Source organism: Seriola aureovittata, chromosome 6 (assembly GCF_021018895.1).
Source record: "Seriola aureovittata isolate HTS-2021-v1 ecotype China chromosome 6, ASM2101889v1, whole genome shotgun sequence".
NCBI lineage: Eukaryota > Metazoa > Chordata > Actinopteri > Carangiformes > Carangidae > Seriola > Seriola aureovittata.
Window position 1 is genome coordinate 18,085,834 of NC_079369.1, and position 23,521 is coordinate 18,109,354.

Consider the following 23,521-nt stretch of genomic DNA (forward strand, 5'->3'; position numbering starts at 1 on the left):
CTAAATACAATAAATACTGACTTCTTTACCCGCACAGTCTTGCAGATGCTGTTGAGATGCTTTGCAACCATGCTAGACATCACAACATTGAGAAGTGGGTGTTGGTCATCCCTCTGATTCACCTACTGAGAGGAGAAAGCAAACCATTTGAGCCAGTTCCACCGGTCTTGAATCCACAGTTTGACTCCTGGACTGGCTTGAAGGGGAGCAAAGGAACACATCCATACAGGGACAGTAGTGCAAGGTATGTAAGTGTTTTTCTCCTGCAAAGACTTGAGCACAAGTATGGAACCCTTTGAAATAACTGAGGAAAATTTACTAGAATCTCTTAAAAAAAGACGTGCAGGTCAGTGGCCCAAAATAACAGTAAACGGCAGGCTGAGGAAGTCAGTGCTCGTGGGTCAAGAAAAAGACCTGTGATTTTTTTTTTGATGGAATCATGTTGAAATTTAGTCAAAGGCACCTGGTCACCATAATCAACTCTGACTTTCAATTAGGACTCTGATCGGGATCATGAAAGTCCATGCATACCTGGCGGACATTGATCGTCGTCTTGTGCGCTCTTGGATGTCTCTGCTGAGTGTGGATAATCTAACGAGCTTCATATCCAGTGTGCAAGTGGAGCTCCTAGACCTTCTTCATTTCATGCAGTTCATTGTCAAATCTGGAATAACTCACTCAAACTACAAAGTATGTATCCTTAATTAAAAGCTACCACTTTCTTAAATGGCCTCATCAATGTTGAACTATGTCTACAAATGACATTTCCTCTGTTCTATGGATTAAAGGCTTTGAAAGAACTGGCATTACATCTCATCAACAGAGAAAGCCATCGCAGTAAAAGGTAAAAACAAATCCTGCATATGTCATTTTAATGCGGCATGTGCAGTCATATCTATGGTAATCTTTATGTGTACAGGACAATAATGCATATATTTTCTTCTCATAGTTTTGATGACCAATATGGAGAGTGCTGCCTGAAAACTGCAGTAAGGCTTCTTGGCTCTGTCTGCTCTCACACAAAGGATCTAGCCCACTATGATGTTCCCCTTCACTTCCTTGATCTGGTCTGTCTGATTGCCAAGTCATATGACCACACTGTTTCCCAGGTGAGCCTCACCAGTCTGTTGGACAGGCCACACTTTTATGTTTCCATACCAAGTCATAGTTCAGACTTGAAATCCTTGGAGCAGTTTACAGTTTTGTTATTTTATTTTGTCTTGTATAGAGGAAATAGATAATGCAGCTAATTTTGATTGATAAATATTGTGAGTGATTTAATTGTTTTTTGGGGGTTTTTATGTGTAGAAGTCTTACTTGCAGTGGCTCAAAGCACATACAAAAGTGACAGCACAAACAATAAGGGGTACCCACTTCAAATCCAGAAATGCAGCAAATACCAAAACACAATATAAATAGGGGAAACACATGCAACAAGAATTGCTGACCCAGAAACACTCTGCTAGGGGGAGTGATAGATTCGATTTAGACAATCAGTAACATTACACATGCTTTTACTTGTCCATCAGGCATATGCGTAATTTAACCTAACCGTTTATTAAATTTTGATATTTTTTCATGCAAGAAAGTAATCATTTAGATTTCAATTATGTGGCCAGGTTATCCAAGTAATACCTGTTTGGAATCTTGCTCCAACGTATTTGGAGATGTAAGGACCCGTCTGGCGGGTGAGACCGGCAGTCATCTCAGCTGCTCAGAGTCCAGATCCTGAGATGACCCACTGATCACTGTGCTTACATTTCAATAAAAATAAGCATATGTAAACAAAACTTAATGGAGGCAGTGTAGTTGGGGCGTGATGGGCTTGAAGTAGATATTACATTTTTTTTTCCCCCAACAGTGTCCTGGAGCACCTCTGGTGTAGCAAGTCTTGCTGCTTGTGTTTTCCCTGTTTGTATTCCTTTTTGGTATTTGTTGCATTTCTGAATTTGGAAAACATTGATTCTCTTAATGACTGTGCTTCCACTCTTGTAGGTGCCTTGTCCTTAGAGGCCACCACTTATTTTTGATTAAATTAAAACAAGTTATACAGCAAAGCTGATAATAGACTAGCTAAGAGTTATACCTAAATGCAATCAGTGTAATTCAGATCAAAAATGGACTGTGTTAAAGTCAATTTTCATTATTATTTTTATTATTATTATTATTATTATTATGAAAAAGAAGTTATTCATAGTAACTCATAACTGCTATTCCAGTCAAGACTGAGAGTTCACGAAGAGTCGGTTGGGGAGACATTACAAACAATGAGGGAATGGCGGAAAAACACCTTCAGATACAAGCTGCTTAATGAATGGGATCAGACGTTTACCGTACCTGGTGAAATTGAGGTAAGCAGAAATGAATGGCAAATGTACACATTTCTCTGTTATGGTGTCACATTGCAATTGTTGTTCCCCAGTGTGATTGCCATTTGATGTTGTATGCAGTATTAAAATCCATGTTTCTCTTTCTAGGTATGGGACAAGTTACTCTCGCTATCCTTCAGCCATGAGGAGCACACGTCATTCTGGAGAAAAACATTCATGGAAGATTTTGAAGGAAAACTAAAACAGGTAACACTGGAGTCGTGTTTGTGTTTACATCCTTTCCATGTGCACTAGAGAAACAAAGCTGAAGATATGTGCTTGTGTGATAGGAGCGACCAAAGGATCAAATTGGAATATACTCTAACAAGATGGAAGAACTGAGAAAAACAAGTCCATTGTTGAGCAGGACACTGGAGAAATGTGCAGTGGAGGCGGTTGAGCGTCTTTGCCAGGTATGATTGCGAGAAGTAGCGAATAAGAAGTTGAAAATGCTTCATAACATCATGTACAAGTGCAGAAGATTTGCCTGATTGTGTTTATGCATAAACAATATTAACTCCCCCTGTGAAGCAGTGAAGAGGTTAAACCATACAATGCTTTAATTATGAGTACCTGTAATGAAGGACTCCCAAAGACACGAAACCTTGCAGAGGAAGAAAAACATGGTCTTACCAAACATCTTTGCACATAGTACTCTTGCAATTAAAGCAGTAATTAAGTCAGTGAATGTTTTCTTAAAAAGAAAAAAAATTGAAAGAAAATATGAACATCCAATATTTGTCATACAAGTGCTTTGGGTAAGAGCTCAATATCTCGAAAAGAGGGATGTACTGACTTAATTACTGCTTAATTACTGCTTTAATATATATATATATATATATATATATATATATATATATATATATATATATGGGTGCCTAACTGATATGCATGATGTTTTTTCTTTATCAGGATAAAACTGGTAAAGCTGTTTCAGCTCTGCTGGAGAAACATGATATCACAAAGTTTGGGAAGCTGATGTCTGTTGTTGTGCTGAAGACATGGCCCACAGATGCCAATGGAGTTTACGTTGAAGGGGAGGACTTGATATTAGAGTACCTTCTAAACTGGCCCATGGCTAAAACTGTCTTCCAAATGACAGGTAAATCGTTTGTGTGTGTGTTTTATTCATCTTTATTTGTACAGTACATAACACAATAATTTATGTTTGCATGCTTGTTTTTCAGGTGCAAAAGGAAGAATCATTGACAAATTGTCAGATGAAGCACAAATCAGGATGACTTTGGCGAGTTCAGCATTCAAATTCGTGGCAGAGAAGTTCCTCAGTGGAGAAATCCAAATGAAAACCTTAAACCAAATCCTTCACAAAGAACGTGAATTTATTGACCTGTTGAAGATAGGTGACTGCAAATATCTATTTCTGCTGTCCTCTCTTGTCTGCTTCCTCTTCCTTTGACTCTTGTCTTCTTTTTATGTCTTTTTGTACTTCTTACTCTTGTGTATGTGTACAGCTGCAGTCAAAATACGATGGACAAATTGAATTTGTGATGCTTAAAGCATAGAAATTCTAAAAAGACATTGCTGTTGAGATTAACAACTACTTTAGTGTTTTCATCATCACAAAAAAATTCACATTAACCACCAATAAATTGCCTGGGCAGCAGAAGTCTCTGTTGTGGATATATTCAGATCATCGTAAACAAAAGTTGAGTTTAGATGTGTTTTCTTTGATCGTGTGAAATAATCTTTTGAAGTTGTGGTCATCAACCTGTTTGACTTGTAACCTGTTACAAAAAAACCTGTGTTGTTGTGGCCCCTTGTCACATTTTAGTTCCACCCAAGAGAGATTTCCCCTCTAAACTTCTTAAATGGCTTCATTTAAATAAGTGTTTGAGGCCCAAAGAGTTCAAATTATTCAATACTGCACAAAAAGCAAAGATCAGACAAATGTTTTAAAAGTTAATGCAAATTTATGTAGCAAATTTGAACCATTTCTTATTCTACCCCACAATCCCTCAGATTTATCTTGAAATATATCATCTAGACTCTCGGGTGGAGCATGCCACTACCTGTCCTCATATTCACTGTGATGATGTGTGCATATGAACCTGTTATGGGGACACTCCTGTGGGTGTTAATCTTTGTTGAGCTCCACAGTTCTTCATCTGTTCATATTCCACTAGATGGTCACTGTGATGACGGTCGCTGTAAAGATGACATGAACCTAAAAAGATTACTGAGATCAAGAAAGGACGAAGCAGAAGCTGTCCACAGTGAGAAGGAACTGGCCAAGGATCTTCTACAAATCTGCCAGGAGCTTCCCCAACATGTCAAAGGTAGGCAGTGCTGGCACACAGCTTAAAATTATGTAAGCATGCAGGTGTTTTTAAGAAACTTTGTCTTTGGATCAAGATGCTACGCTATGGTGTAGTTTATCATCATTATTTCTAGAATTATTGTATTATTGTGATTATTACATTATTATTGTACTATATGTACCACACACACTAAACAGTCACTGACTCCTGATTCAGATGATAAAAATGTGTGTGAAAGGGAATATTTCAAATCTCACTTGGAATAAAACATTTTAGCAGTTATTTAGGGAAAGTGATAATCAAGACCAAGAACAGTTGTATGCTAATGCCAAAACCATGTACTAATTTGTACAAAAAATGTAGCGTTTCTTTGATCATTTTTGGCGATGTCTTTCACTGATGCAGCAAAAAGTAAAGGATCTAGGGACGTCCATAGCTTAAACAGGCAGAGAATGAACATTGCCAGCTGTTTACCTGAGTGCCAGCTGCATGGTGACGAATAGCATCTTCTGCAATTCCAATAGGGCAGGGGAGGGGCTGAACTAGGGGACTAGGAAAGATCTGAAATTTGCAGTTTGGCAATGAAAACCAATTCATGGAACCTTTAACGTCCTCTGGTGTAGCGAGTCAAGTCAAAAGATACCACCTCCCATTGTTTTTACAGTTATGGTGTGTCCAACATCCGCAGCAATATTAGCCATGAAATAACTGGTTTGTTTGGTTAGTTCCCTTATTATGTTCTCTTGGATTAAGAATACAGTTACAGACAATTGACTGATGATTGCCTCTTATGTAGATACCCAATGCACATCTGTGTTGTCACAGCACTTAACTCTTTGCCAGCTGTACTGCAACATACAGGTTTGTCAATGCTTGCTCTTTGAGGTTATCAGAAAATTGCCAAGGTGTTTTTTCAGTGGGGGTGTAGAAACACTGACCAGAGATCCCAATAGACTCCCCTCGCTTGACAGCTCCTGTTTTTTTTAATCCTGTGACATATGATGGACAGAAAGTCTGTCCGGTGGCATCACTGTCACATCCTGAAAAGATACAACCTACTTAGCTTTGAGAGCTTCACTCACTTTTGTTTTCTCAAATTAGTCTTTGAATGTATCAACAGCCCAGCCCCAGAGCCTTTTTCCAGATATATCCAGGACAAGACAGTAACGGAGTATCTAGGAACACGGTGTATGGCAATTGTAAATCAGTAATATTAATATAGTCAGTACATCAGTTTCATACTCTGTATTGGAACTATGTTAAACTGCATTGTCCGTATCAAATAAAATAAAGTTCAAATTCAAATATAATCATAAGGATGCCGAAAGTCAGTATGATTACTCTGCTGGGGCTGCTTACCCCAATTCTGTGCAACAAGGTGAGGAGTTCAGTTAATCTGGCATTACTATCAAGTTGTTATTCTTTTACATTGAAAGGGGATCTGTGAGGTGGTACTTTGAAGATCTTATATTCTTATATTGTAGCATTAGGACTAAAAGGATAGTAGAAGAACATGTATATGAACATACATTATTAATAATATCCTTTTAATCCACAGTGGACTTCGAGGGTTTGGACAAAAAACTTAATCAGAACATCGAGATGATGAATCTGAATGAATTCATGAAGGTTTACACTCTTGATGAACAGACCTCTTCTACAACTGGGAAGGTCACTTATTTTGACCTTTGTGATGTGACCCGTCAAATGGCTTCAGAACTACATGCCATTAAAGATAGCTTAATCTTCAAAATGTGCTGGAGGACCCAAGTAGAAGAGCTGTCAAGAGACCAATCTGATACAGATGACACTGAACATCTTGATGGAAATGAAGAAATCTATACTCTTGACCATGTCTACCACAACATTTTCCAGAGCTGCTACAGCAAGTATGAAGGGCTTTATCGTGGTCTGAAGAGTGGGGAAGTGTTGCTGGAGGAAATAGACAGCATGGTTGAGATCTATGAAGGAAACAATGCAGAATTGCAGAAAGATCTAGAAATCATGTGCAGAATAAATCCAACTGATAACAGAAAATGGATCAGGCGAAGGATTTCCCAGATTCAACACTACCATGATCTTCATCTGGCAATGGAATCTGCCAAAATCATCATGGATATCAGGAACACACTATGTCCAGAAGGAGACTTCACAGTACTGGAGAAACTGCTGCAAATGGTACATTTCCAATGTTAATAAGCGTCTTTTAAAGAAACATCTGTCTTTACTTGTAAGACATTAACAGGCCTATAGACAAGGGCTTCATTCATAGGGGATAATGTATTTTCTACATGCACATGATTATGGACATATTAGAGTATGTTGCTGTCAAAAAGTAATTAGCTGTTCCACTGTACACTTTTCTAGTTGAAGAATAGTTTGGTCTTGAAATACTGAAATACTGGGAAATTGAAATAATTATGATATCCTCAGTCCTAGATAGATTTAGTTTTGAGGAAAATTAACTTTCTGTAGCTATAAACTGTTTTGACAATTAGGTTTTTAAACCACCATCTTAAGTGGAATTATGAATAATTTACTCAGTTATTTCATTTTGTACATATGCATTTTCAGAATCAAGCTGACTTCAAGAAAAACAGCCTGGATTGCATAGATGATACCTTCATAAAGGCCAAAAATATTCTGAAGGACATCACAGATAATCGCAGGAAATGTCTTCAGGAGCTCAGTCTGCGACGAAACTTTGTGCTGTGGGTTAAAGAAGCACTTGAAGGTACAGTAGATGCCATTCTTTGTTACCAATAGTAAAACACAAAAATTCATATCAGCTAAAGGAAATCTGTGATTGCAGATATCAATGAGCTCAAAGTTTTTGTCGATCTGGCATCCATCTCTGCTGGAGAAAATGACCTGGATGTGGATCGAGTGGCCTGTTTTCATGATGCCGTCCTTGGTTACTCGTCCATACTGTATGGACTGAAGCAGGACTCTGACTTTGAGGACTTCAAGGCAGCGGCCACGAAACTGTGGAAGGCACTTGAAAATGACAAAAATATACCATGGAAGCTGGTGAGATTCCACCCTTTTTGTTTCCACATAAACTGATATTGTTACTACAACTGAACCACATCCAATCAAGAAGGTTATCATATTGTCTAAACCAAATTATTTTAAAGTGAAAAATAATTCACCAGGTATTTTATTTAAAACTCAGCACATACACAGCTACGTAAAGTTTAATATGTCAAGGTTGAAACAGGGAGTAGCTCTCCAAAATCCCAATGAAATTAAGTGAGATTAAGATTAAGTGAATAATATGGTTAAAGTGTGGTGCAGTGTCTCCTCCTCCTTAAATTTGAGCAATCTTCAAAGTTACAACAGGCATTCACAGAGGTGAACACAATAATTTCCACCCCTTTTTCCGTGCTGTGACATCTTTCAGAGAACACAAACACTATAAACAGACCTGACACCTGCCCATCACAGCGCTGTTAAACCAGAAATCTGCAGCTATACCTTCCACTGAGAGTGTGCTGCACAAGTTTTAAAAACACACAATCACCCAACCAACACATCTCACATAGAGGCTCCAACACTGACAAGAGCATCAACCTGGGGATGGGACATGTATAACACTGTATTTACTGTTGTTTGCTTGCAAAATTTAAGGGTACATTTTATGCTATATTCAGTTGCGCATTGGACGATTCACCCCTTTCATTGTGTAACACTTTATTTACTGTGCTTTGCATTTGCAAACCAAGTTGTTTGAGTGCATTGGTCTGAGGGCACAGGCTATGAATCCCAGAGCACAGTTAATAAACCACACGTACAAATTTCTAAACCTAGAGCCTACACATTTACACATAGATCTTGTTTTCCCTAACAGCCCCAGAGAGGATCTGTACATTGTCTGTGCATTCATTATGCTTCAGGTCATTTTTAAGAAATTGTTTGGATGATATTCTCAAGACAGCTGTAAACTGGATTGACGCAGGCCAAGCAATCAGCCCTGTACTGATTATTTGGTTCAATTACAGCTGGAATTACATGCTGATCTTTTTTTGTCTGGTGTCTGATTTCAGCGGGATACAGCACGTCATCTGGATTGGTTAAAGACCGTTAAAGAAAGCCATGGATCTGTTGAATTTTCATCTCTGTCTCTGGCTAAATCCATCAATGAGAGAGGAATATACACCATAAAGGCCCAAAACCAAAAAAGGGTACACTGCATGAAATTAATGTTTAGATTTTAAAGAATTACAGGACTACTTAAAAAAATAAACCTGATAGTCTATTAAAGGGCTTGTCAATCACCTAAACTGCACTTTAAAAAAAGTGTTTTTCATTTTATAAACTTTCCCATGGTAGTAACTAGCAAATGGGCGTTGCTTTGTTTGGTACAAAATATTGTATTTTTGTAATGGTTACTCTTATCTTTCATCGCAATTTTATATCAGTGTTAAAGAAGAAACTAAGAAATAAACATTTTTTAAAGTATTAACAATGCATATGTAAATTAACAAAATCAAATTGGCTATTCTTATGTGATGATAGTTGTAAGGTCTAAGAACCTCGCATTAACACTGTAATGTGTTCGATAAAATATGCATTTTTCCCTTTATAGCTTGCTTTGGAGACTTCCCTGATGCTGCAAATTCAGGGCGGACCTGAGAAGAACATGACATGCACCTATGAGGACCTGAAAGAGTTGCAAAATAAGCTTATGCTCATGTCTGGAAAAGGGGAACAAAATCAAAGTGAAGTGGAACAATTCACTGAGGTGTTGTATATTGACAGTATTTATATTTTTTGAATTGTGTTATAAGATTTTTATAGTTTAAATCTGCATTCCTGCAAGCTGGATAAAGTGTAAAATGGAATGTTTAAAATAAAAAATGCATTAATTTTTTGATGCCTGTAATCTCATTTTATTTTTTTCATATTCAGGTGTTCGACAATGTCCAAAGGCTTGCCAAAGCATTTGTAGACCTTTATGCTGCAGGGAACCCACTCTTCAGGTGTTGGGAAGCCAAGATTTATTGCAAAACCCAGTGTGATCCGTGTATTATTATGGAAATCAACTTTTGCAAAACCCTACATCGCATCCAAGTATGTGGAAGTCTAGTTGAACAACTTACAGCACTGTCGAAGAAGATGGAGTTGTTCCTTGATGACTGGCGAAACTTCATGGACAAACAGCGATCTGATCACTACTACTTAAACTACTTCACAGCAGAACAACTATTCTACCTGTGTAGTGTTGTGACACAGACAAATCTAAATGCAGAAATAGAGGATAATGCTTTGATGATGCTCTCTTTTATCAAACCAAACTGCACAACATCAGATGTCTGGACCACGTGGGGAAGATTTTGCAACCAGTTTGAGTCTGGCAAAAGGATTGATGAAGGTATTCACTTTCAAAGCCTCTTTTTTCACCAGGATGACAGCAATATGTCTTCAGCTGAACCAGCAGACCGGACTGTTGGTTTGAAAGAACTGGAGGAGTTGTGGAATGCCTACATGAAGAATGAGGGAATATTTTTCCATGACCTTTTGGACATGAGGAGTTTAGGGGGACTACTACAAATGATGACTGTCACAGAAAACCAAACTGAAAATGAATGGGAAGAACCAGTGCTCTCAGAGACAAAAGACAATTCAATCAGAAGAAAGCTCCCAAAAGGTTTCTTCTCAAAGCAACCTAATCTCATAGTCTGCCCTTACGATGAGGTCCTGACTTCAAGTATCTGCTTGTACATGACCAGTGACTATGAGCCACTGCCAAGTTATGATGAGGTTCTGTTGTGCACCCCTGCAACGTCACATGAGCAAGTAGAGCTTTTCCTGAGGAGATGTGTCACACCAGGTGACAGTGGCCAGAAGATTTACACAATGCTTTGGGCAGACCAACTAACCTATGACGTGAGCTGTGCAGTGGAGAAGTGTTTTCAGAAACTGCGTTCTCTGTTTAAACATGAGTACAGGCTAGTGATCTTGTGCAGCTCTGACAGAGAACACACCTACATCCCCACTGCATTTAGTCAGTTCAAAAGAGACTTTGTGCCACAAGAGCCATTGGAAACAATCCAGAAGTACTTGTCGAGGCATTACTCTGTAACATCAGATCACAAGAATGCCCTGTTCAAAGGTGGCCATTCTGTTGGCATTGTGGCCTCCCAACGTGCTGGAGTAGGTGAGCAGTAGTTTTTCTTTTTGTTCTTCTCATATCACTAATTTAATATCTGTGCCAGTGTAATATAAGGAGTTATGCAGATCATGAACAAAACCAACTAAAGAAATAATGCCAGTTTCTGTGGTTATGCCTGATACAGTATGAAAAATTTAAATTTGAGGAAAATCACCTTCTTATTGAACAATAAGTAACATGACAGTCTTTTCAATCCATATGCATTTCCATGACTGCATAGGATTGCAGACAGAAAAAAAAAGTACAAGCATTCTCAGTTTTGGATTATGTTTACCATATCATTGAGACATACACCACAATTTGTGATTTTTATTTTTTTGTTTGTTTTCAGTGGTTTTGAAAATAACCTTAAATGTAGGCTATATATGTTGCTTTGACTGAAATCAGTCATACATTATTCATTTTAGAAAACAAAGTGCAAAAAAGTCAGCCAAATGATATATTTTAATTTCACCATTTTCAGGTAAGTCTTTGTATGTGCAAAGATTGTATGAAAAGCTGGAAGGAAGTGTTGAACCAGAAACCGCATTTAAGAAGTGCATCCGGCTAACTGATCATGAGGTTGATGACCACAAGGTTCTCCAATCGTTGTATGACACACCTAAACAAAAAGATATCAAAGTGTTTCACTTTGATGTCACATCCTCGGTAAGATAAGTTTATATAACTATAATCATGAAAGTTCCTATGAAAAGTTCCAACAAAGTTGTTCTCAGAGAATCCTTAAGATTGTCAAAACTTTGCTTTATTCAATAACAAGAGTTTTTCTAACGATGCAAATTATGATAAACAGGTGCAAAAAGGCTTGAATGAATTCCTATTCAAGCTCTTCGTTTTGCGGTACCTGATGGATTCAGATGGACGGATGTGGCGTTGCAGCCACAAAGACTTGTACATCATTGAGTTACTGGAATCCATGAATTGTCCGCCTGGATATGCCCCCAGATCTGTAAGTTGAGATTTACTCTTTGTTGATTGTTCTTCAGATGAAATCATATTATTGGTTTAATTTATTATTGATATTATTGTAGCAGTTGCAGACAGCACAATGTTTATTGCTAAGTATGGTATACAGGTGCAGTAGCTAGCAGAGAAATGTATACATTTTAGTGAGATTAATAGATCATAGAGTTGATTGATTGATTGATTGATTGATTGATTTATTATAAACAACACATAAATATGTATATTTTCAATTTTTAGGGACGAAAGGAAAACTTTGCATTTTCGGACATTTTCCCTAAGGTGTTTTGTCGTCCACCAAAGGAGGTTATGGCTTTGGAAATGAGGAGAGAGGAAAACGCTGACATGGAGAGTGCAGACCCCCTCATGGATGATGAGTGTTTCAGGAGTGAAGCTTACCAGAGACCATACCAGTACCTCACACGTTTTTACAACAATCAGAATCTTGACAACTTCACTTACCAGGGCATTGAAGGGAGTCATGGAAAGTGTCTTCAGATACTTTTAATCCACTGTGGCATAATAGATCCATCATGGGCGGAGCTACGTAACTTTGTCTGCTTCCTAAATCTTCAATTGCAAGACTGCGAGAACTCAGTTTTCTGCAACTTTGAGTTTGTTGGAGACACTCTTCGTGGCTTCAGAAACTTTGTGGTTGAGTTTATGATCTTGATGTCCAAAGACTTTGCAACCCCATCACTATGCATCACTGACCAGAGCCCAGGGCGGCAACAAGTTGAAATCAGTGGGCTTAATGAAAGAGACTTAGCTCCATTCCTCATCAGAAAAAGGTGGGAGTCTGAGCCACATCCATACATCTTTTTTAATGATGACCACACATCCATGACTTTCATTGGGTTTCACCTCAAGCTCAATGCCCAGAATGGGGTTGATGCCATAAATCCTTTGACAGAAGAAGTGATAAAGAAAAACATCATGACTCAAGAGCTGTACACTGCCTTAAGACTTCAGAGAGTACCTTTTAACAGGGACTTTGATCAGCTTCCTCGAGCTGACAAGATTGAACATCTCTGTAGTGTGCTTGGCATCAAGTGGCCAACAGATCCTGATGAAACATATGAACTGACCACTGATAATATCCTCAAAATGATGGCAATCCATATGCGATTTAAGTGTGGTATCCCTGTCATCATAATGGGTGAGACAGGATGTGGTAAGACAAGGCTCATAAAGTTCATGTGTGAGTTGCGAAGATGTGGAGCACCAGCAGAAAACATGAAACTGGTCAAGGTTCATGGAGGAACTACATCAGAAATGATACACGAGAAAGTGAAGGAAGTAGAAACTCTTGCAATGGCCAATAAAGAGAACCATGAATTTGACTCAGTTCTCTTCTTTGATGAAGCAAACACCACAGACGCCATCAGCAGCATCAAGGAGATAATTTGTGATAACTCTGTGCAGGGACAACAACTCAGTTCTCAAACAGGACTGCAGATTATTGCTGCTTGCAACCCCTACAGGAAGCATACAGACAAGATGATAGAAAGGCTAGAGGCATCAGGATTGGGCTACCGGGTCAGGGCTGAGGAAACTGTAGACAGGCTTGGGTCCATCCCTCTCCGCCAGCTTGTGTATCGTGTTCATGTGTTACCCCCCAGCATGATTCCTCTTGTTTGGGACTTCGGGCAGCTCAGTGACTCTACAGAGCAAATGTATATCAAACAAATAGTGCAAAGACAAGCGAAGGCCAACATGATTGCGGAATGTCATATTCCAACTATAACTAAGGTGATGTCATCATCACAGAAGTTCATGAGGGAGAGGAAAGACGAATGTAGCTTTGTCAGTTTGAGGGATGTTGAACGTTGCATGCAAGTGTTGGTATGGTTCCACAAAAATCACAACATGTTTGCTGTGAAATTGAGAGCGTTCTATCAAGAGCAAGTTCAGAAGAAAAAAAACACAAACACGACACGATTCTTACCTGCAAGTGACAGAGTAATCTGGTCACTCTTGATGGCCACTGGAGTGTGCTATCAGTCTTGCTTGGAGGACAAAAGTCCATATCGGAAAACTATCAGCCAGTTGCTTCCTCATGAATACAACACAAAGATAATACAGTGGGAAATCCAACTCATGCAGGACCTCCTACTCAATGGGGTACCCATGGGTAAGACAATAGCCAGAAATGAGGCTTTGAAAGAGAATTTCTTCATGATGGTGATCTGTGTTGAGCTAAGAATTCCCTTGTTTATTGTTGGGAAACCAGGGAGCTCCAAATCACTGTCCAAAACCCTAGTTGCTGATGCAATGCAGGGCCCTGCCTCACATTCTGAACTCTACAAGAAGCTGAAACAGATACATCTGGTGTCTTTCCAGTGCAGCCCTCATTCAACTCCTGAAGGAATCATCAACACATTCAAACAGTGTGCCCGCTTTCAAGAAAGCAAAAACTTGGATGAATACATCTCAGTGGTTGTTCTTGATGAGATTGGATTGGCTGAGGATTCCCCTAAAATGCCATTGAAAACACTGCACCCACTACTGGAAGAGGGCTGTGTTGATGATGAGCCACAACCCCATAAACGGGTAGGGTTCATTGGAATTTCCAACTGGGCATTGGACCCTGCCAAGATGAATCGTGGGATATTTGTGTCCCGTGGAGATCCAAACCAGCAAGAGCTGATAAAAAGTGCTATGGGGATATGCTCCTCTGAAGAAAAGGTTCTTGAAAAGATCAGACGCCTCTTTGAGCCCTTTGCAAAAGCATATATGAGAGTATGCGGAGAAGGCAGAGGCTTTTTTGGTCTGCGGGATTTCTACAGTCTGATAAAGATGGTATTTTCAATTACCAAAATCTCTAATGAGTGTCCTACTGCAGATGAAATCACCAGAGCAGTCCTGAGAAACTTCAGTGGAAAAGATGATGTGGATGTGAAGGCCATATTTAGTGAAGAACTCAGGGAGGATTGTGCAAACGCCAAAGTCACCACCATTGATATGGTCGATCAAAGCATCTCAGCTTGCCAAGTGGAGGAAAATCGTTACCTGTTAATCCTCACAAAAAACTATGCAGCTCTTCAGATTCTCCAACAGATATTCCACTGTCACCAAATCCATCCAGAGATCATCTTTGGGTCTAGTTTCCCAAAGGATCAGGAGTACACTCAGATTTGTAGGAACATCAATCGTGTCAAGGTTTGCATGGAGACTGGACAGACAGTTGTGCTTCTGAACCTTCAGAATCTGTACGAAAGTCTGTATGATGCTCTCAACCAATACTATGTGACCCTAGGGGGTCAAAAGTATGTTGATCTTGGATTAGGAACACATCGAGTGAAATGCAGAGTTCACAAAAACTTCAGGCTCATTGTTATTGAAGAGAAAGAAGTGGTCTACAAGCAGTTTCCAATCCCACTGATTAACAGGTTGGAGAAGCACTACCTTGACATGAAAACTGTTCTCAGTGATGAGCAGGAGTACATTGCCAGACAACTACAGGAATGGGTTGATGATTTTGTCTCCTTAAGCAGACAACGCTCCACGAAAAAGCAATATGTTCCAAGTGATGTCTTTATCGGTTACCACTCAGACACATGCTCGTCTGTGGTCTTGCAAGTAACCAAGAATCACAGTGTTGAAACAGATGCTCAGACCATGCTGGACAAAGCCAAAAACACTCTGCTTAACTGTGCTACCCCAGACTCTGTCGTTCGTTTGGACAAATCCAGACTGCCTGATGAGGAAACAGAACATTTAACAGAAGAGTATGTTAAAGAGGAGATGCACAGGTCATTGGGAGACTACATTGTCTATCACACACAGCATTTGAAACTGCCCAGCTCCTTCTTCTTCACTGAGGTACTATTTTTTTTTACTATGCTATCAAATATTACAGCAAAACTCCACTACAAAACATTGGGAAACAGCTACTGGAATATGCCTAACAATTTTGGGTCCATTTATATTAATTTTGTTCTCAGTTTAACAACTTTCGACTGGTACTGTGTTTTATAGTACATAATAGTTATTTTTGTTGTTGATAAAAGCCTGTTGAAATTTCAATTTGCATTAGTACATGAGAAAAAATTAACATACAGGAAAAGTTTATAAAATAAGTAATTACTGTATAAACTGCCAACAGCTAAACAGCCAAATCCTAACTTGTGATATTCATTATAAATCAGACTCACAACACATAACAATGTAACAGTATATATGGGTGGCTTTTTCTATTAGTAATAGCAAAAAAGAAATTGCCTGCGTAATTTTTAATTCTTTTGCTTTTTTGAAGGTCACAACATTTTCCAGACTACTGACTGCAGGAGACACTCAAGAACTGCAGAGTGTGACCAAGCTTGATGACATCAAGCTGCTATCACTGCAGCAGTTTGACACAGAGTACTCTTTTCTCAAGGAAATCAGGTTTGTCAATACAGTATGAAAAGCATGTCATATTTATCGAATTCCTCATTTCAATCTAAACAATGACCTTTACCCACACCCCTGTGCTTCAGTTTTCTTGGGTTTCTCTTTAGGACAATTTCTGAACTGATAAAATTGCACATTATTCTATATACGTACACTGTCTGTATGTCTATTCAAATGTAAGTTGTGCCTTTGTCATGGTATTAGGGAATTTCTTGGCTCAACACATGAAGACAAAGTGCTCATTATCCAAACAGAGTATGATGAAAATTCACACAGAAAGAATATTCTTTCTTCAGCCAAGTGAGTTTGACAATGATCACATAATTACTTTCCTTCACATCTTTCTGTAACGTCATTACAAAAGCTCATGGTTTTTCACTTTTTGCTTTTACATATTTTTAATGTTTGGATTTCTCAGATATTCATGCATCAATGAAATGAGCAAGTGGACCACTACAGACAACACAAAGATATTTGTGTACTTTGTCAGCAAACTTCCTCGCATTGAGGGTGGGACCTCCTATGTTGGGTTTCAAGGCGGTTAGTTCACCTGTTATACACACACACACACACACACACACACACATCTATCTCTTGTCAGCGGCTCAATATCAATGTCACAATATGCAGTACAGTGATAATAATTTATATAGCACTTTTCAAACACAAAATGCTGTACAAAGTGCTACACATTAAGAGTAACAAAAAAAGAGCAAAATATTCAAACAACAGTAAAAACCTACGTATTGTGGTTTCATTAGTGTGGCTTTTTTTTCAGGTCCATGGATGTCTGTTCACATTGATGATCTCAGAAGATCAAAAGAGTTTGTGTCTGATGTTCATTCCTTGAAGAATCTACAGATAAGTGACCTTTTTGAAGATCCACCTGAAGGTAATTCATCAAATACCTTTTTTTTTTTAAAGAATGTTATATATTTAAAGTAACTGAATAAATTCTCCTATAATTCTCTGTCTTTTCAAGCCATGGAGACAGAAGAGCACATTGGTGTGACACAAAATGACTCTGCTGTAAGTGTAACTAACCATTCATATTCCCAAACCTGGATGAATGAGAGGATCACATAACCAATATATGATTTCCTAATCTCTGATGTATGTTTAAGCACAAATTACCTTTGGAAGTTTCACATTTGCCAAAATATTTATATTATTTAGTCTATTCTTCTTCTTTTTTTATCTATATCTGTATTATTTTTAACGGGAGATGCGGGATATATCATAACAAGTGGTTTATCAGAGCTAGGTCAGCTAAGTCTAAATCAAACACAAGAGCCAGTGCATGACATAGATAATACTGTGACTATGCTAATATGGGAAATGATTAGATGGCAGTTCAGATTTGAGATTTGAGAATTGGAGTTCTCAGCTTTTTTAGTCTTTAAGACTCAACCAGCTGCAGCTGTAAGGAGAGCTCTTATAGAATAACTTAAGAAATAAATAATAGGTCATCCAAATCATCCATTTTTTAAAAACAGCTCGGTAACTTCAAGGTTTGGGAGGTGGCTAACATACTTAACAAGAGTCACATCAGTAGTAGAACAGGGTACCAAACCAGGAAGTGCTTTAAATGTCATTAGTAGAATCTCAGTTTGAACTCTGAAATTAATTAGATAATTAAATAAATTCTGTATTCTGAAAGAAAGAGGAGGCAAACTGACATGAAAATATGAAGCATCTATCAACAGCAGAGACTGTTTGATGCTTTGGTATGTAAATTGTGGCTTCATCATAATTTCACCATTTGCATACATTACATTATAACATACCGGTAATCAAATGATACCCAAACTGCAAAATTAGAACTTAGCTCGTATGCTAAGATATTTAGAAATTAGAGGGACTAGTTGGTAGATGAAAAGCACCTTGTTGGTTCAGAACTTTAACTCATTAACACACCATTCATTAATTCATACATTCATTGCTACAATTAGACAATCTGGCTCCTAGGTAGAAGACCATGTCAGTTACTCACGCCCTCTGAGGGGATTCACCTCTCTGACATTTCTCCTCATCAGATGTTGCTGTTGTTAGTTTTCTTTATGTAATATCTTTTTTTCAGGATTTGGGAGATTTGTTTGATACTGAAGATCTGGTGAAGAGCTGTGTGCAGAGTGCAGTCAGCATGCTCAGAGATGCAGAAGACAGTGGAGAACTCAGCACTAAGAGAATTGAAAACCTGCTCACACTTCTGGATGGAAGTCAGACACAAGGTTAGAAAATCAGTCATATGGGGTCATCTTTTTATATCAGGTCATTGTTATGTCCGTCTACTCTGTGCACAGTAAAAATGCATCTTTCTAAAAAAAAAACTTATTGTCAATGAATTTTGTTTTTAAGGTGTGTTTGCAAACATTTTGAGGAAGCGTCTTCGCATGTTGTTAGAGGAGTATGAGGCCAGCATCCCCAGTCCAAAAAGCTGGGTACTAAGTGAGGCATCTAATGCCACTGCTCTTCAAGAGGGAGGAACGTTCCTGTAGGTCTCTCCTTACCTTCTACATGGCAGTTTTTTCACTATATTTGCATAAAATCTTTATCTGTCATTTATTCATCACTTATTTAAATCTATTTTGCTTTGGTGTAAAATGAAAATGAACAAATGCAAACTCCAGCTGAACAAGCTGTTTAGATCTTAATCACTGTCCATACAGTGATTTGGTTTCAAGTGACATGACTTTACATCTTAGCTACTGTCATTTTTAATACATGTGCAAATGTCTGGTTAATTTCACAGACACACACTGTGGAGGAAAATCCAAGCAGTTGTCACTCCGCTTCTGGCCAACTTGGTCTCAGTCATTGACCGAGATTGCAATTTAGACCTTCTGTTTGATGGGGATGATGTCATGAACTTATGGCTTGAGATATTTGGGAGCAAAGAGATGCTGCATGTACCTTATGTGAGGGATGAAAACAAGTGAGTATCTCTTGGTTGTATCATCATATCTGTGAAAAATATATCTATTCAGCTCAAATAGTCAGTTGCTGGTTCTGAATGGTTTGTTTTCATCTCCAGGGTATTATTGGTACAAAGCCATACCACAGGTGGCAACACCATGCGTTGCCTCATGCCTTTCAGCTGGTGGATCAAAGACTTCCTGGATGGGCTCATGATGCAAACATCCAGACATGAAAGTAACTATCACACCTTATGAGTAACATATCTAAATTGTTCTGTTCAACAATAATTAAGAAATACTTAAAGTATTAGCTTTGTAACTTAAAGATCTCTTTTAGACTGACTCTCCACTTTTCTTTGCAGCTCATTCACCTGGTCATTTCCGAGACTTGTTCTTGAACACTCCACTCGGCAGTTACATGGCTAAAAATGTGAATGACAAAATGGGAAAAGAATTTTTTGACAGGTACCTACAGGATTTTGTTTCCATGACAATGAAAGTGCCATCAGATGAAGAATTACAGGTGAGAGCAATTCAAATACTTTGTTACTGCATCCGATTAGCTCAATACCACTACTCTTACCTTTCCTTTATAATTTTCTCTGCTTCACAACAATCTAATCCATCGCAGTCAAGCAAAGTCTTGAATTTTTCTGCTTCTTTGTACCTATACAGTAGAAACAAACTTACTAAATATACAATGAGTGACCAGTGTGAGAAGTATTATCTACAGATTATACAGGAACAGGTCACTCAGTGAGTCAGGTGTACACTTATAATTCAGTTCTAAACAGAGTGAGGCATTATTCTACTCATTACGGTTGTGCAGAGAAATTGGTTCACTGAAAACATTTTAGAGACTATTTACCTTTGACTGGTTACTCTTTAATGTTGCTATGGTTTAGTGCACATAATGTATTATTAATCTACTTGTGCATTCACTCCTCAGCTCTTGTGTCAGGCCCTGGCCAGCTGTGTTGATGAAATACAGAGACGAAAAAAAGATGAAGATGAGCTTTCTCTTCCTCACATCCACATCGCCTACCATTTCTACCAAAGTCGTCTTCAGAACCTCTCTCGGATGATTTCTCTGCATCCTGACATTGTTTATGCTTTGCGCAGAAACCAGCACATTAGACATTGTCCAGAGATGGTAAACACATTTCTAAATTCCAGCAACATTTTCTGAGAAAACTTCAAAGACTGCAAAAATGAAACAGATTTAAGCCCATCATGACCTGTTTTTATATGAGATGAGATACAGTCTGTTTAATTTGTCATTGTGTTATTGAAAGGCTCATTCCTCCATTATACTGCAAGAGACCATATACATACCTCTCAGCTAAGTCAGATATGGCGTTCTGCAGGGTGCAGAACACTGAAAAATATGTAGAACATAATAGTGTAAAGTAGATAAGCTTCCAATATTCATCAGAGGGTGTTTTAAATTGTGCGAAAATGCTTGTTTTGCTCTCCTGTAGGTTTTGGATGTTCTTGCAGCCCAGGCATGTGTTGAATACCTGGGGTCTCCTGATTTACATACTGATGCTCTTTGCCAGCGCTGGCTGAAGCAGGTGAAGAGGCTGCAAGCTTCTTTGGAGTTGATTTGCTCCCAACAAAACACCAAACAGTACGGAGAGCGATGCAGAGAAAGACTCCGTGATGTCAGGTAAGTTGCTGATGCACACAATTGGACATAAAAGTAAAATACTTTTGCCCAAATTCAGTAAAATCTTCCACGGGGAAAATTGATATCTTAGATACCATATAGCAAAGTTTGAAGATGGCTGCCTTTCTGTGTGGAGTTTGTATGTTCCTCCTGTGTCTGTATGGATTTTTTGCGGTTGCTCTGGTTCCATCCCGCAGTCTGATCACAACCACTTTTGGTGAGGTAATTGCCCATAGGAGTAGATGGTTCTGTGTCTATGTGTTAGCCCTCTGATAGACTGGTGATTGTGATAAAATGCCAAGAGTCATACATGCTATTAACTGAGAGTGTGCTCTTTTATGACCAAACCATTGCACTGCACAAACCTTTATTAACAACTGTTGCAACTGTTATAACTACAAAAAGGCGATAAGTCGAAAAGTAAAGCAGAGAGTTTGTTTTCTTTCTAGATCTTCAGATGAGGTTAAAGTAATCTTTGAGTGTTTTTATCAGCTTAAACATTTTGTGCGGGTCCCACTCCACTGGTCACTGCTATGATCTACTGCCCCCCGAAGCCCTGATCCATGCCTTCATTACACCCAGAATCAAACACAAGACAACAGCATTCTCTTTGGTACATTGACCAAAGCCCTCCATAATGAGACACCCTCCTACCTCACCAACCTTCTCCATCACCACACTCCTTCCCACAGCCTCTGCTGCTCTGATGCCAAAAACTCCTGTCTGCACCACTCAGGACCAAGCACCGGACCTGCAGTGACAGAGCATTTTACATAGCCATCCCCTCCCTCTGAAACTCTCTCCCCAAACACATTAAAGGCTACAAATTTAAGCAGTGAGGTGATTGTTCAAACCAGGGCTTACCACCTCTGCTAACTACTTTTCCGCAAAGACATAAAACACTATGGTGAATCTGCAAATATTTCTACGAGAAACTAACTGTGATTATTATCTGTAATATTTAATAGTAACGGCTGGAAGCACATCTACATCCTCTCACTGTTTGTGGAACACATGCTGCTGGGTTTCCATCAAGAAGAGAACTGGCTCAGAAATTTGGTCTTGAATAACATTCAAACCTTAAGCAGGGTGAGTAGATTTTTAAATCACTGATAATACTTTACGAAAACAGATGCAGTGTGAGCTTTGTGGGCTACGTTAAATGTGGTGACGTTTTTTAACCTATCTACCTTGAACAGAGTTTTTTTCTGTGTCATGATGGTCTTCACACCGTTGGCACATTTTACCACATTACTGTGTTCGATTTTACATTTTACATGAAGTCCAGCCAACTGAAGAAATTGAAAAATCATGTATCCCTGTTGTTAAATTTGTGTTCAATGTTTTTGTCCTATTTTAAGGTTCTGGAGGGAAACACTGATGTAAAATCACTGAAGGCTTTTCAAGCTGTGATTAAAGTACTGAACTCCTGTAAGCAGGGGGCAAGTGACCAGATTTTCAGGTAAGAGCTTGTTCATTTAACAACAATGTTCTTTAGTTGTCCTGAAGTGAATTTGATTGGCGTTGGTCACATTTTCATACAGGTTTGGACCTCAATGTGTGGTGTGCTTGAAAGAGCCTCAGGACCCTGTGGGGCTGCCATGTGATCACATCTGCTGCTTACCATGCATCAGGGCCAGCCTGGATGCAGGGCGGACTTCTTGTCCCAATTGCAGGCAACAGTTACAAAATGACTTTCAGCCACATGTCTCTGAAGACATCAGGTGAGATTTCATTCACCATTTTACACCTGTAAAAATCCAAAGGTGTGAAACCTTTTTTTCCTAAGGATCAGTTACAGAGAAGGAGCCGTGTTCAAGGACATATCTGTAAATACTACTTGCTTGCTATCATAAACATGATACTCACCGCGCACTGTTGTTTCTAAGAACGCAGGAGGAGCTTTTTTTTTTGCACCGCAAGTGTTTAGCAGTTTAGTTTGATGAGCAGTCTGCCATATAAGAAAAATGTGTGCCCTCAGACACTGAGCAGTGGGCCAGATCACTCAGTTTTTCTATTGTGCATACACCTATCCAGCTGAGTATGCAGAAATGCCATTTTGATACCCCATCACACTCTTCCTTTTGAATGACGTGCAACCTAAACTCTTTTAGATTAACAAGCAAGTGGCTTGCACACTGTATATACTGTATGTGCACAGTTCTAGTGTATAATACACTTGCTTACCAAAAAGTGGGTGTGAACACGTCAGTGATTCAGTTGATGTTACTGTAAAATACAGTATCACACAGAGAAAATACAGAGACATACAAACTGAAACAAGAAAGTCCCTGGTAGAGTGTAAGTTTTGGGGAATAACTTAGCTAAGCTTAATCACCTTTGGAAATCTTCTAAAAAACACAAATAAAATGTCATAGCTTTTCATTTTTATGTGGTATTTCTATTTATTTTGCAGGGCTTCTTTCAAGAGAAATGCAGAATTCAGGCGACGCTGCAATGGTTTCTTCATAGATATGCTCTCCACTGTGTGCTTCAAGGACAACATACCGCCAACCCAAGGTGTCATCACCCATCTGCTGTCCTACATGAGGGTTGAGACAGGTACTTACCTTGTCAAAGAAAGAATATTTGTTTTCTTCACCTTCTTTTCTCATGAAAATTGATTTTTTTCTTGATTTTTTTATCTTTTATTTCTTCATATGTTGTGCCACTGTTTCTGTTTATATGCCATATACACTGTACAATCTACATGTTCATAAATTTTAATAACTTAAGGTTACTATTAGTCTTTT

General features: G+C 38.7%; 1 protein-coding gene across 1 annotated transcript in view; it reads left to right on the forward strand.

Moving 5' to 3' along the window:
* Positions 1 to 23,521, forward strand: part of LOC130170532 (E3 ubiquitin-protein ligase rnf213-alpha-like) — a 46,241-nt gene that overhangs the window by 10,393 nt on the left and 12,327 nt on the right. Inside the window, exons 10-44 of the mRNA XM_056377935.1 lie at positions 38 to 244; positions 498 to 690; positions 789 to 844; positions 950 to 1,109; positions 2,220 to 2,351; positions 2,478 to 2,576; positions 2,660 to 2,782; positions 3,282 to 3,471; positions 3,557 to 3,730; positions 4,514 to 4,666; positions 6,207 to 6,826; positions 7,223 to 7,382; positions 7,461 to 7,678; positions 8,695 to 8,832; positions 9,237 to 9,392; positions 9,560 to 10,808; positions 11,287 to 11,471; positions 11,617 to 11,772; positions 12,027 to 15,611; positions 16,045 to 16,175; positions 16,386 to 16,481; positions 16,600 to 16,721; positions 16,960 to 17,073; positions 17,164 to 17,210; positions 18,262 to 18,412; positions 18,540 to 18,675; positions 18,934 to 19,116; positions 19,216 to 19,334; positions 19,462 to 19,622; positions 20,049 to 20,252; positions 20,581 to 20,768; positions 21,737 to 21,857; positions 22,130 to 22,230; positions 22,313 to 22,492; positions 23,185 to 23,330. Coding sequence (XP_056233910.1) covers positions 38 to 244; positions 498 to 690; positions 789 to 844; positions 950 to 1,109; positions 2,220 to 2,351; positions 2,478 to 2,576; positions 2,660 to 2,782; positions 3,282 to 3,471; positions 3,557 to 3,730; positions 4,514 to 4,666; positions 6,207 to 6,826; positions 7,223 to 7,382; positions 7,461 to 7,678; positions 8,695 to 8,832; positions 9,237 to 9,392; positions 9,560 to 10,808; positions 11,287 to 11,471; positions 11,617 to 11,772; positions 12,027 to 15,611; positions 16,045 to 16,175; positions 16,386 to 16,481; positions 16,600 to 16,721; positions 16,960 to 17,073; positions 17,164 to 17,210; positions 18,262 to 18,412; positions 18,540 to 18,675; positions 18,934 to 19,116; positions 19,216 to 19,334; positions 19,462 to 19,622; positions 20,049 to 20,252; positions 20,581 to 20,768; positions 21,737 to 21,857; positions 22,130 to 22,230; positions 22,313 to 22,492; positions 23,185 to 23,330 — 10,154 coding nt within the window. The remainder of the gene's footprint in view (positions 1 to 37; positions 245 to 497; positions 691 to 788; positions 845 to 949; positions 1,110 to 2,219; positions 2,352 to 2,477; positions 2,577 to 2,659; positions 2,783 to 3,281; positions 3,472 to 3,556; positions 3,731 to 4,513; positions 4,667 to 6,206; positions 6,827 to 7,222; positions 7,383 to 7,460; positions 7,679 to 8,694; positions 8,833 to 9,236; positions 9,393 to 9,559; positions 10,809 to 11,286; positions 11,472 to 11,616; positions 11,773 to 12,026; positions 15,612 to 16,044; positions 16,176 to 16,385; positions 16,482 to 16,599; positions 16,722 to 16,959; positions 17,074 to 17,163; positions 17,211 to 18,261; positions 18,413 to 18,539; positions 18,676 to 18,933; positions 19,117 to 19,215; positions 19,335 to 19,461; positions 19,623 to 20,048; positions 20,253 to 20,580; positions 20,769 to 21,736; positions 21,858 to 22,129; positions 22,231 to 22,312; positions 22,493 to 23,184; positions 23,331 to 23,521) is intronic.